At 46.0% G+C, this 13,470-nt stretch overlaps 1 protein-coding gene across 4 annotated transcripts in view; it reads left to right on the top strand.

Annotated features, from left to right (window-relative positions):
* LOC105468466 (NSE2 (MMS21) homolog, SMC5-SMC6 complex SUMO ligase) overlaps positions 1-13,251 on the top strand; it is a 271,642-nt gene extending 258,391 nt beyond the window's left edge. For all 4 annotated transcript variants that reach the window (XM_071067839.1, XM_071067837.1, XM_071067838.1 and 1 more), the window contains 3 exons: positions 3,260-3,360; positions 3,753-3,859; positions 12,902-13,251. In XM_071067839.1, coding sequence (XP_070923940.1) covers positions 3,260-3,360; positions 3,753-3,859; positions 12,902-13,016 — 323 coding nt within the window. In that variant the 3' untranslated portion in view covers positions 13,017-13,251. The remainder of the gene's footprint in view (positions 1-3,259; positions 3,361-3,752; positions 3,860-12,901) is intronic.
* The last annotated feature ends 219 nt before the right edge of the window (positions 13,252-13,470 follow it).

Below are 13,470 nucleotides of genomic sequence, written 5' to 3'. Positions count from 1 at the left end.
CATTCTCCTGCCTCAGCGTCCGGAGTAGCTGGGACTACAGGCGCCCACCACCACACCTGGAGGATTTTTTGTATTTTTAGTGGAGATGGGGTTTCACCGTGTTGGTTAGGCTGGTCTCGAACTCCTGACCTCAGGTGAACCACATGCTTCGGCCTCTCAAAGTGCTGGGATTACAGGCATGAGCCACTGCACCCAGCCTTGCTGTCAAAATTGAGTTTATGAAGAAGTAAATCCAGCCCTACATATCGCTTCCAAATTATGTATTTTTGATTACCAAATCAACAATTAATGAAGTTAACTTCACATTTGCACAGACCTTTAACATTTGGTAATTTCAGTACTATTGTTACTCTGTTTTGAAGCCAATCAATGGTTTTTAAGGTCTCAGACGTTTGTTTAGCTCCCTGAAAAGCTGGAAGCCCCGAGGCACTGCACCTTAATGCCCAGTGGTTAAAAATGCTCTGACTGGTTATGCCCGAGCCCTGAGATCTTCACTGCCTTCTTCAAAGAATGAGAGCTGGTTTAGGGGACAGCAAGCTGGCATACAAATACACCAGTCTTCTTGCTCCCTGCTCAATCTCAAGAGAATGAATGTCTCCCCCTTCCTCCAATACACTGGTCATGACCCTCTGCCTCCTCGCACTGACCCCAGGCCCACCCTGTGCCTTCCCTCCTGGCCCTCACAGAGGTCTTTCTCCAGGCCCAGAAGTGCGCATCCTCCTTCTCCGGAAAGAATGGCCTCCTTAGGGTACTCCAAGAAGGTGACTCTCAAAGTAGTTGGAGGCAGAATCCCTGTGTTGCAATTAATTCACTAGGTTACCTTGAATGAGAGCTCCGCAGCCCTTTCCCTGCCCCTCAGTACAGCTTGAGCATCCCTAATCCCCAAATCCAAAACCCACAATGCTCCAAAATCCAAAACTTTTTGAGCACCAACATGACGCCACAAGCAGAAAATTGCACATCTGACCTCATGCATCAAGTACACACGAGTGTTAAAAATACTGTATAAAATTAGCTTCAGGCTATGTGCATAAGCTTTATATGAAACGTAAATGAAATTCATGTTTAGACTTGGGTCCCATCCCCCAAGATATTTCATCATGCATATGCAAATATTTCAAAGTCCGAAATCCGAAACACTTCTGGTCCCAAGCATTTCGGATAAGGGATACTCAATCACTAGTGCCTTTGCAAACAAACACCTCATCTGGCCTAGGTAATGGCCCACAGGCATCAGTTCTGTGGTACCGAAAGTTATGCCACACCACCTGAACCAGAAACAAGGGCTTCCTCTCATACATTAAGAGGAAAGCCATTTTTATGTCTGTATTATTTTGCCAAAATTAAAGAAGGAAGGGAAGGGAGAAAAGAGTAGGGAAGGGAAAGGAGAAGGAAGGAGAAAGGACTACACCATCAACACATGTTTAGAAAGTTACTGATATTTTGGCCAGGCCCCATGGCTTATCCTGTAATCCCAGCACTTTGGGAGGCCAAGGCAGGTAGATCACCTAAGGTCAGGAGTTCGAGACCAGCCCGGCCAATATGGTGAAACTCCATCTCTACTAAAAATACAAAAATTAGCCAGGCGTGGTGTTGTGCACCTATACCCCCAGCTACTCAGGAGGCTGAGGCAGGCGAATCACTTGAACCTGGGAGGCGGAGGTTGCAGTGAGCCAAGATCACACCATTGCACTCCAGCCTGGGCGACAGAGCGGGACTCCATTTCAAAAAAAAAAAAAAAAAGCTATTGATCTTTAACTTCTGTGCAAAATTACAAGTATCTTTTCTTCAGAGAGAATGGCTTTCATGTGAGATACTCTCCCATCATCCCATTCAAAGGTTGTCTATCATCTGTTTTTTGTTTTCTTTTGTTTTGTTTTGTTTTTTTCAGTTGGGGGCAAATGGGATGTAATGCAAAGAACATCAGTTTCAGAAGCAGCTCATGCTCTGTTTAAAGCCAGTCCTGTCACTATCGCTCAGCAGTTCTCAAAGTGCAGGCCAGGGAACTCTAGTGTACTCCAAGGGTCTTTTGGAGTGTCCATAAGGTCAAAACTTCTTTATAATAATAGTATGATCTCATCTGCCTGTTTCACGCTCATTCTTTTCATGAGTGAGTTTTCCCAGAGACTACAGGATATGTGATATTGTGACAGATTGAATGCATATGCAGATATCAAAATCCAACTGGCTGCTATGAAGCCAGACATTCAAGATATTTATAAGAATGGAAAACAGTGCCATTCTTCTCACTATGTATGTCTGTGTGTATCGGGGGGATGTTCTGGAAATATAATTTTAACTTTTAAAATGTTGTTTATGGTAATATGTAGTGGGATTATTGTTATTTTTAATTTTTTTTTTTTTTTTTTTTTTTTTTTTTTTTTTTTGAGACAGAGTCTTGCTCTGTCACCAGACTGGAGTGCAATGGCGGGATCTCGGCCCACCGCAACCTCCACCTTCTGGGTTCAGGCGATTCTCCTGCCCCAGCCTCCTGAATAGCTGGGACTACAGGCACGTGCCACCACACCCAGCTAATTTTTGTAGTTTTGGTAGAGATGGGGTTTCACCATTTTGGCCAGGATGGTCTCGATCTCTTGACTTCATGATCCGCCCACCTCGGCCTCCCAAAGTGCTGAGATTAAAGGCGTGAGCCACTGCAACTGACTTTATTGTTATTTTTTAATGAATTTTAAATTCCTCAGTCTTAATGTCTAATCTGCTAAATATTGATAAATATAACCCACATAGAAAAAAGCTTCAAAGAGTTCATACCTACAACTAAAAAGTTTGAGAAGCCCTGCACTACCTAATAGTAATGACTGTTTATTGATTATTCCTTTGTACCATGAGCTGTGCAAAGCATACCACATTCTTCATCTCTTTTAATCTTTGCCACAAGCCTGTAAAGCAGAGGCTTTAAAAAAGCGCACCTTGCTAGCCTAATGTCTCACCACTGGACAAGAAAGAGATAACTAGGTCGGTTCTCTGACTCTGAAGCCACTCTCTTGGTCACTTTCTGTATAACTTTAAAAAAGAGTTTTTTTAACTGCTCTGAGCCTCAGTTTCCTTATCAAAAATAGTCAGAATGAGGTACCCCGTAGTGTTCTCTGAAAAGCAGAAGAGTTTCTATGCATCCAGTCCCTACATGGGGGCCAACACCAAATTCACCCCCAGAAACTCTTCGCCTCCTTTCCTTCCACTCCTTCCTTTTCTTTGACGTTAGACCAGGGAGGCTTATCAACTGTCCATTTTCCTCTAGATGGTCTTCAAGCCGACAGAGAAGCTGACGGAACAGAAGGAGTGGATGAAGAGATGATTGTGACCCAAAGTCAGACCAACTTCATGTGCCCCATTACGCTGGTACCGCTTCCTCCTCCTTCCCCTGAAAGAAACATGATTCACTTCACAGAGGCAGAAAGATTCCTGTTTGCTTTCTGGTTTGATGTCACTTAGGGAGTTAAGGAGGGAGTAAAGAAAAGTGCTGGGGGTTGAAGAGTATCCACGGGAGGTTCTTGGGCTGGAGAGAGCTGTCACTAAATCGTGCCCTTAAGGATCCAGGACTAAAGTCATGGCCTACAGGCCAAGTGACAGTACTGCCACTGGATTCCCTGCATTTCCTTATCTAAAGCCTAATAATTATCTAAAGCCATGAGAATGGGAAGTTAAACATAGAAAGCTCAGGACTAGGACAAAACAGCTACTGGAAGTTGATGATTATCATTCCTGAAAGCCCAACATCTCCTTGATTACAGTTGGAAATGAAGAAGCCAGTGAAAAATAAAGTGTGTGGCCACACCTATGAAGAGGAAGCCATTGTTGGCATTATTGAGTCCAGGCACAAGCAGAAGAAAAAGGCCCGGTGAGTGGACGCAGGGAAGGAAGTGGAGCCTTCCCCAGTGGTAGTCACTCAGAGGTGGTGTGTTCACGCTAGAGGAAAAGACACTTCAGTGTCTCTTCTGAATTCCGTTCACCTCCCGAATACTGTAAACATGGAAGTGGGCTTTCTGGAAAAACAATACTTGAGGGAAAAATTAGTAATCTGTTCAGGAAGAAGCTGAGGGAACTTCAACCACACCTTCAAAACAGAATAAGGCCAGGTGCAGTGGCTCATGCATGTAATCCCAACACTTTGGGAAGCCGAGGTGGGCAGATCACTTGAGGTCAGGAGTTCGAGACCAGCCTAGCCAACATGGTGAAACCACATCTCTACTAAAAATACAAAAATTAGCCAGGCGTGGTGGCAGGTGCCTATAATCCCAGCTACTCGGGAGGCTGAGGCAGGAGAACCTCCTGAACCCAGGAGGCGGGGGTTGCAGTGAGCCAAGATTGTGCCACTGCATTCCAGCCTGGGCAATAGAGCTAGGCTCTGTCTCAAAAAAAAAAAGGTTTAAGTAAATTTGTGGCTAACTCATAAATGATAAATTATTTTTTTAATTGGAAGTTTTGCAGAATCTTTAAAAATATACATAATACATATGTTATATATTATTGTATATGTATATCATATATATTATTGATCTTTAAATATATATAATATACACACACACACACACACATATATATATATCTCGCCTTCCTTCCCCTCCTCCCATGAACACGGACGACCATGCTCTGTTCCTGTAATAACACAGAATCCTGAGTTAGCCAGACTGACTGGCATTGACTCAGTTTGGCATTTCTTGTGCTCTTATCATGGATTTGTTGCAGGAATGGAATTGCAGGTGTGACTAGTTCTCAGTTGACTTCTGATAACAGTCCCTTTGATGTGTGGCTTGCTTCTCCATTGCCCAGAAATTTGCTGGTCCAGACCTAGAATTGGAATTCCCCAGCACTCCTCATCTGGGTGTGGACTTAGAGATAATATATTGGAGACTAAAGATATCTTGATGGTCATTCAGGCAAGTAACTTATCCTTTTTATTCTAGAAGAATAGTGGCTTTGCTGCCTAATGTTTGCAAAATGTAGACCTTAGTACATTTTGATCTGTTTTAAGTTTCTGACTTACAGTTGAAATGTCAGATTTCGACCGGGTGCAGTGGCTCACGCCTGCAATCCCAGCACTTTGGGAGGCCGAGGCAGGTGGATCACGAGGTCAGGAGATCAAGACCATCCTGGCTAACATGGTGAAACCCCATGTCTACTGAAAATACAAAAAATTAGCTGGGCACGGTGGCGGGCACCTGTAGTCCCAGCTACTGGGGAGGCTGAGGCAGGAGAATGGCGTGAACCCAGGAGACAGAGCTTGCAGTGAGCCGAGATCGCACCACTGCACTCCAGCCTGGGTGACAGAGTGATACTCTGTCTCCAAAAATAGAGGGGGAATTTGAGTTGTTAAATGGCATGGCATGCTTTATTTTTTCTTTATGGCATGGCATGCTTTCTTTCTTTCTTTCTTTTTTTTTTTTTTTTTTTGTGACAGTTTCACTCTTTTTGCCCAGGCTGGAGTGCAATGGTGCGATCTAGGCTTCCCGCAACCTCCGCCTCCCAGGTTCAAGTAATTCTGCTGCCTCGGCCTCCTGAATAGCTGGGATTACAGGCATACACCACCACGCCCGGCTAATTTTGTATTTTTAATAGAGATGGGGTTTCTCCATGTTGGCTAGGCTGGTCTCAAACTCCCAAGCTCAGGTGATCTGCCCGCCTCCGCCTCCCAAAGTGCTGGGATTACAGGCGTGAGCCACCGCGCCCGGCCATGGCATGCTTTCGTTAGTTTCTTTATCCATAAATGGATGACAGTCATTGTAATCGCCTCATTGGCATATTTAAAATTTAAATAAGATACATGCGAAGTACTTAAAGTCGCTGGTACACAGTAGGGCTCAGTAAAAATTGTCCCATCATCATCTTCAAACTTGAGCCACTATCAACATCCTCTTCATTTTTTTTTTTTTTTTTTTTTTTTTTTTTTTTTTTTTTTTTTCCCGAGAGGGAGTCTCGCGCTGTCGCCCGGGCTGGAGTGTAGTGGCCGGATCTCAGCTCACTGCAAGCTCCGCCTCCCGGGTTTACGCCATTCTCCTGCCTCAGCCTCCCGAGTAGCTGGGACTACAGGCGCCCGCCACCTCGCCCAGCTATTTTTTTGTATTTTTTAGTAGAGACGGGGTTTCACTGCGTTAGCCAGGATGGTCTCGATCTCCTGACCTCGTGATCCGCCCGTCTCGGCCTCCCAAAGTGCTGGGATTACAGGCTTGAGCCACCGCGCCCGGCCATCCTCTTCATTTTTTTCCACCATTACTCTATAGGCATGGGAGAGGAGGACAGTTTTAAAGGAGTAAGATGAGCCAACCTGGAGTTTAGGAAGTTACTCCAATAGCAATGCAGAGATGGATTAAGGAGGCATGAGGCAAAAAAAGTCAGTTAGGATGCTTTTACAGTAGCTTAAGTTATAGATAATGAGAGCATAGAGATGCAAGAGTGATTGTGGAGGTATAGTTAATGACATTTGACGACTGAATGTAGGAGAAAGGAAGAAGCAGCAAGGGGTGGCTGACATTTCTCATCTGGGTGTCTAGGACTGTCATTTGCTCATTAGCCTTCAGAGAAGGCATGAGAGGGGAACACTCTTATTGGAGGATTGTGATAGACTCAGCTCAGGTCATCCTAAATTCAAGGTCCCAGCAATATAGCCCCGTGGAAGTGTCCAGGAATGCAGCAAATGTGAGTTTTGCAATCAGGGAAGGACTCAGAACTATCAATGTGGATTGGGAGGTTATCAGTGTAGAGGAGTCAACCCACTCAACTACCATCGCAAACACAGCTCTGGAACTGATGCATTCGCCAGCAGAGAGCCAGCAAGGCAGGACCTGGGCCTCCCCCGCGATATCCGCGAGGCCAGAGCCCGACTTCGTTCTGCTCACTGTGACGTCTCAGCACCCTGGTGCCAACCCTCAAAAAACACTTTGTTGACCAGTGAAAAGATCAATCAGCAGAAGAAGACCCCAGCAAAGCAGTCTAAAACATAGCCAGGAGCCAGGAAGAGTGATAAGGGGTGGAGGCTCATGGGAACTTGCGGGCGGGATGGGCAGGGTTCTGAAGGCCAGGTGCATTTGAGCAGCAGTAGATTAGAACTCAGGGCCTTCTTGAAACCGACTCCAGATGTTTCTGATGAAGCATAAAGTCGTGTCATTTCCCATGATGCACGTTAGAGTGATGAGTATTTCTGGGTTCGCTTTGTTTAGAAACGTCCATGACACATTGTCTCATTTCTTCCTCCTAGATTGTTCTAGTTATGTTTATTTGTTTAGACTGGAGTTCCAGATCCATTGTGTTCTGGGCACTGCCTGAAATTTACTGTGCAAGCTTCAGGCCCTGGGAAGGCCTCTCTGCACTGCCTTGAGTCAGAATAATATTGTTGAGACTTTAGCCCCAGCCAAGCACAGTAGTTAGAATAATTTCCTAAAATATATCTGTTAACAATAAGCCTATTTATTCACTTAAAAATAAAGCTGCCTTATGATTTCCTTTTTTTTTCTTTTCCTTTTTTTTTTTTTTCTTTTTTTTAATGTCAGCCACCCCTCGCTGCTTCTTCCTTTCTCCTACATTCAGTCAGTCATCAAATGTTGTACTCCAGGCTGGAGTACAACCTCTGCCTCCCAGGTTCAAGTGATTATCGTACCTCAGCCTCCCGAGTAGCTGGGATTACGGGCACACACCATCACGCCCGGCTAATTTTTGTATTTTTAGTAGAGACAGGGTTTCACCATGTTGTCCAGGCTGGTCTCAAACTTCTGGCCTCAAGTGATCTGCCCACCTTGGCCTCCCAACCTTATGATTTTCATATATTAATATTTCTAACTTGACCACAGTCACTTTTTTGCTTTTTTGTTTGAGAACAGGAAATGTATTTTTAAAAGTCATATTTAAGAGCATGTAGAATAAAATGAAGTTGAATAGAAATGGGTCATTCAACAGCAGAACTCCAGCTTTGTGCTTGGAGTTCCTGTTTCAACACTTATTGACAAGCCATTCAACCTTTCTGCCTCAGTTTCCTCATCTGTAAAGTGGAAATAACATCAGCATCTCACAGCATTTCAGGGGCCAAAGAAATGGTAGGGAATTCCATTCTAGGTCTGGACCAGCACATTTCTTGGCAGAAGAGAAGCAAAAGCACTTAGTTGAAAGCTCTTTTGGGAGCGAAGAGCGCTAAACAAATAGCTGCAGGGTTGTTAAGACCGAGACTGATAGAGTTGTTATCGCTCCCCGTGCCGCTTAGTGACACATTATTTTAGACTCGGGGGTGTGAGATAGAATTACTGTCTGTGTTGAGGTATGACAGGAATCCCTCCCACTCAGATTTCCAGAGGTCTCTATAGACCTTCTGTCTACAGCTTGTAGGCTAAACCTTGGAATTCTTGGGACCCAGATCCAGGAACTCCCAGGATCATGTACTCTTGAGCGTTTGCAGAGGCCAAGGTTCCCCACAGCCCTGTGGGACCCCAAGGCCCAGTTCCCTTTTCTCAGCAGTCACCTTTGTGCTTGCCCCGTGCTGCAGTGAAATGCTCTGCTTGGGCAGTGCCTGGAGGTGGGGACCCAGCCACTCCTTCAAGGCTTGAAGGGCTGACTCCTGCACAGCGATGATGCGGCAACTGAAGATCAGGTATTGCCACACCGAACTCGCTCACCAGGATGTCGTGGGATTAATGCCGAATGCTTGTGGAGACAGTTGTTTCTCCAGAGGAGGCATGCCCTGATTCAGCACTGTGGCATGATGACCTTCTCCTATCCTTTCTGCTTTAAAAACTTGTGTTTATTGGAGATGAAGTGAGAAACAAGGTTCTTCCCAGTTCCAGCATCAACCTTGCCTCCAGGAAGTCTTCCCTGAGCCCGTATTCATGCTGGACAAAATGTCATTAGCACCCCATGTCATGCCAACATTGTCAGCGCAGCTGGCTCCCCTCCACGAGCTTCTTGAGAGCGGAAGCTGTGGACTAGAGCAGGGACTGGTGCACGGCAGGACCTGAAGTGAACTCCCCAGTCCTTGACACACATCAGCCTGCTTATTTCTCACCTTATTTGACAGGCTTGTGCTCTGCCTTCATGTTCTTAAAGGGAAAAACTGAGTCACAGAGAATTTAGTCAGTTACCCAGAGTGACACAGCCAGGGGGTTTAAGCCCAGGTCTTTGTCACTCTTGACCTGCAATTCTGTCAGTAGGCCATCCCGCTCCCCTTAGGAGGGCTTTTTGGTTCATGCCTCTGCCATCAGAGTCTATCCCCTCAGTGCCCTGGGCTCCATCCCAATGAAGTGAAGGTGGGTGCCTGTTCTGCAGCTGAGTGTGTGGTTAAGCCCATCAGACATTGTCAGCGTGCTCTCATGCACTGACTAAAACCATGATGTCATCAGGAAGTCCTCCCCACCTCACTCTCCACTTCCCTCTCCACTGCTTATTCACTGTCTGGCTATCAGAGTTAAGGCCTTTCCTGGGTAGGATGGAAGAGACCAAGGCCAGGCAGCCCAAAGCAGATATGCAGGGTTATGTATTAAGGGAGGGTCGTCCCAGCAACCTACTTGGACTTGCATTTCAATGTCATGGAAGCCAAAGTTATGATACTTGGCTTTTCTAGTCACAAAAGTGTCTGTATCCTCTTCATGATCTTAGCTGCTTATTTTCATACAGACATAATTCACCAGGCACGGTGGCTCACGCCTGTAATCCCAGCACTTTGAGAGGTCAAGGCGGGTGGATCACTTGAGCTCCAGAGTTCAGGACCAGCCTGGGAAACATGGTGAAACTCTCTACAAAAATTTTTTTAAAAATTAGCCAGGTGTGATGGTGTACACCTGTGGGCCCAGCTACTCAGGAGGCTGAGGTGGGAGGATTGCTTGAGCCTGGGAGGCAGAGGTCACAGCAGAGATAGTGCCACTCCAGCCTGGGTTACAGAATGAGACCCTGTCAAAAAAAGAAAGGAGAAGGAAAGAAAGAAAGAAAAGAAAGAAAAGAAAGGAAGGAAGGAAGGAAGGAAGGAAGGAAGGAAGGAAGGAAGGAAGGAAGGAAGGAAGGAAGGAAGGAAGGAAGGAGGGAGGGAGGGAGGGAGGGAGGGAGGGAGGGAGGGAGGGAGGCAGGGAGGGAGGGAAGAAGAAAGGGAGGGAGAGAGAGAGAAAGAAAAAGAAAGGAAAGAAAAAGAGGAAGGAAGAGGAGGAAGAAGAAGAGAGGAGAGGGGGAGGGAAGGGAATGGAAGGGAAGGGGAGGGGAGGGGATAATTCACTTTGAGACTTCACAGCATAGGGGGACAGGCTAGGGAAAAATACAGATTTTTAAACTAGTGTAAAACATTTCTCCAACTTTGCCCTAATGCAAAGCCAAATCATCAAAATGATGCATACCTGGGCCAAATCACCCTGATCCTCTTTCATATAATTGCCTTTCTGTAATTATGATTTAACACATCATGCACCTGAGTATATAGGGCTTTTTTTTTTTTTTTGAGACAGAGTCTCACTCTGTTGCCCAGGCTGGAGTGCAATGGTGCGATCTCGGCTCACCACAACCTCCACCTCCTGGGTTCAAGCAATTCTCCTGCCTCAGCCTCCCGAGTAACTGGGATTACGGGCACCTGCCACCACGCCCAGTTAATTTTTGTATTTTTAGTAAAGATGGGGTTTCACCATGTTGGCCAGGCTGGTCGCAAACTCCTGAGCTCATGTGATCCACCTGCCTCGGCCTCCCAAAGTGCTGAAATTACAGGTGTGAGCCACCGTGCCTGGCCGTATTTTAATATTTTAAAAATAAATATTGTTATTAAGCATATTATTTATTTCATTGATTAATGCCCCTCTAATGTAAAGACTCCTTGATCCACAGATCAGGGCCAAGAAATACTTTCTCTTTCATGTTGGACTGTTGGGCTTCCTACCACTAGACAAATTGGAGTTCCCATGACCAACTTTCTTTCCTTCTCTTTTGCATCTTTAGTGTGGTTTGCATATTTGTTGTTTTTGGTCTTAATATCCTGTGCTTTATGGAGAGCTGTCTCAGATCACTGGGCCAGAGCTCTGTGTGGACAGGAACCATATATTTGTATTTCACAGTTGCATGCTTAGAACCTAGCACAGGACTGATCCCTAGAAGAATCAATTAATGCATGAATGGGTACATGCCTGTGTTGGATATATGCAAGGTAGAAATAGATCCAGAACTTTAAAACTTCTTGGAAGAATGATGATGAGGGAACACATGATAGTCACGGGATCAGGAAGGGAATTAACATCATTGAGCACTGTGTTGCCTGTCACCTTGGGAAATAGGGGTTCTCTCCCCATTTTAAATCAGAGGCAAGAGAGGCTCAAGAAGGTTATTGTGAATTGCCTGTGGTCTCATAACTAGCAAGTAGGTGGTAGAGAGAAAATTCAGACCTAGATTAGCTTGACTCCAAACATTGGGCCTCTAATCTACCAAAATTTGGTTCACTTTGAGAACCAGATTCTTTGAGAAGAAATAGGTGATGTCATCCAGCCCACTGCCCTCAGAGCAGATCACATGGAAGCAGAGCCGTGGCTTGTTTCCACCCCTTTCTGGGTGACTCACACTGATGTCTTCAGCTGCAGCCTTTCCACTGAGTCTCAGTGGTCCACTCAGTCTCTTCTGGGAGAGCTACTGGGCATCCGTTCCAGAGGAAACAGATACCAACCAGGACTGTGGCTCTGTGCTGCAGCCTGTTTTGCCCCATCATTTCCCACTGTGATAAAGGGCACTACCAGTCACTGATCTGCCCAGATGAAGCTCGCTTCTTCCCTTTCCCTTACACTCCACAGCCGCTCCGTTGACAAGTCCTACAGGTTCTATGGTCAAGCGTGTCCTGAAGCTGATCGCCATGCCACCCTCGACCAAGCTGCCCTCACCTCTCTCCTGTACCCTGCGGGATCCCCCACGCTATTTTCCCTGCCCCTCTCTTACCTCCCTGCTTTGTGTTCTCCATAAGCAGCCAGAGTAACATTTTCCAGATGTAAACCAAACACACCCCTCCCCCATCTCAAAACCTTCCAGTGTTTTGTCTTCATATTTAAAATAAAATCCAATCTAGGCGGTGGCTCACACCTGTAATCCCAGTACTTTGGGAGGCCAAGGGAGGTGGATCACTTGAGGTCAGGAGTTTGAGACCAGCCTGGCCAACATGGTGAAACCCCGTGTCTACTGAAAATACACAAAATTAGCCAGGCATTGTGGCAGGCGCCTGTAATCCCAGCAACTCGGGAGGCTGAGGCAGGAGAATCACTTGAACCCAAGAGGCAGAGGTTGCAGTGAGCCAACGCCACTGCACTCCAGCCTGGGTGAAAGAGTGAGACTCTGTCTCAAAATAAATAAATTAAATAAAATAAAATCCAAAGCCCCATTGGCCCACTGACCTCACTTCCAACTGCTCTCCCTCTTGTCTGGGTCGCTTCAGCCACATAGAGCTTGCTCTCACTCCAGGGCACCAAGCTGGACGTCCTCAGCACTGTACTCGCTACTGCTTTAGCCCGGACCACATGCAGACTTGTTCCCATGCTTCATTCTGGGTCCTGCCCAAGATGAGATGTGTTTGGTGAGGCATGCCCTGAGTCCAGCCAAAGCAGCCATGGCCCCAGCACTGTCTCTTCTTGACCCTGCTTCGTTGCCCTCATAGCCCATAAGGTGACCTGAACTTACAGCAAGCATTTATTTGGTTCGCTAGTGGTAGCCTGTCTTCCTCATTAGAAAGTTAGCTCTTAATAAGATAGGCACTACTCACATATCGCTTGTGTCCCCAGCATCTGGACAGGACCTGGCTCAGGTAGGGACTCAGCGAATCAATGAATGAGGGCACCTTGGTCCTGACTTTAACACTTTTCCTTTTTCGTTAGAAGTCTTACTTAAACACTTGAGTGTAAAAGAAGTTTCTGCTTAAGGCAGTAAAGGGGACTGACTTGATGTTCTTTCTCCCTTGCAGTTGCCCTAAAATTGGCTGTAGCCACACGAATGTAAGAAAGTCGGATCTCATCCAGGATGAAGCACTTAGAAGGGCGATTGAGAACCACAACAAGAGAATACATCATTCCGAATAGGAAAAGCCACCTGCCCGCAGGGACACCAGCAGCCTACCTCCTACCTCAGCCGTCTGTTGAGAGCAGTGCTGGCCCCAGCAGTTAGGGACTGGCTGCATAGCATACTTGTTTGGGGTAAAACTTGATGCTTTTATGTGTGCTTGAAAACATTTTTCTAAGTTACACAACAGAAATGCAAGCATATTGTTTATTTTTAAGTGTTCTATAATGTTAAATAAAACTTTGATCATCTGCAGTGTCCTCCCTGCACGCCTCCTGATGTAGGGATTGTTCCAGAGGTGCAGGCTTTTCCATTTCAAGGACATCAGATTGATTTTTATAATAGTTTTGGCTAAAGAATGTTTTTCAGCCAGGTGCAGTGGCTCATACCTGTAATCCCAGCACTTTGGGAAGCCAAGGTGGGCAGATCACTTGAGGTCAGGAGTTCGAGACCAGCCTGGGCAACATGGTGACA

The sequence above is a fragment of the Macaca nemestrina genome, chromosome 8, assembly GCF_043159975.1.
Source record: "Macaca nemestrina isolate mMacNem1 chromosome 8, mMacNem.hap1, whole genome shotgun sequence".
In the NCBI taxonomy this organism is placed as follows: Eukaryota; Metazoa; Chordata; class Mammalia; order Primates; family Cercopithecidae; genus Macaca; species Macaca nemestrina.
This window is presented reverse-complemented; position numbering and strand designations above follow the sequence as displayed.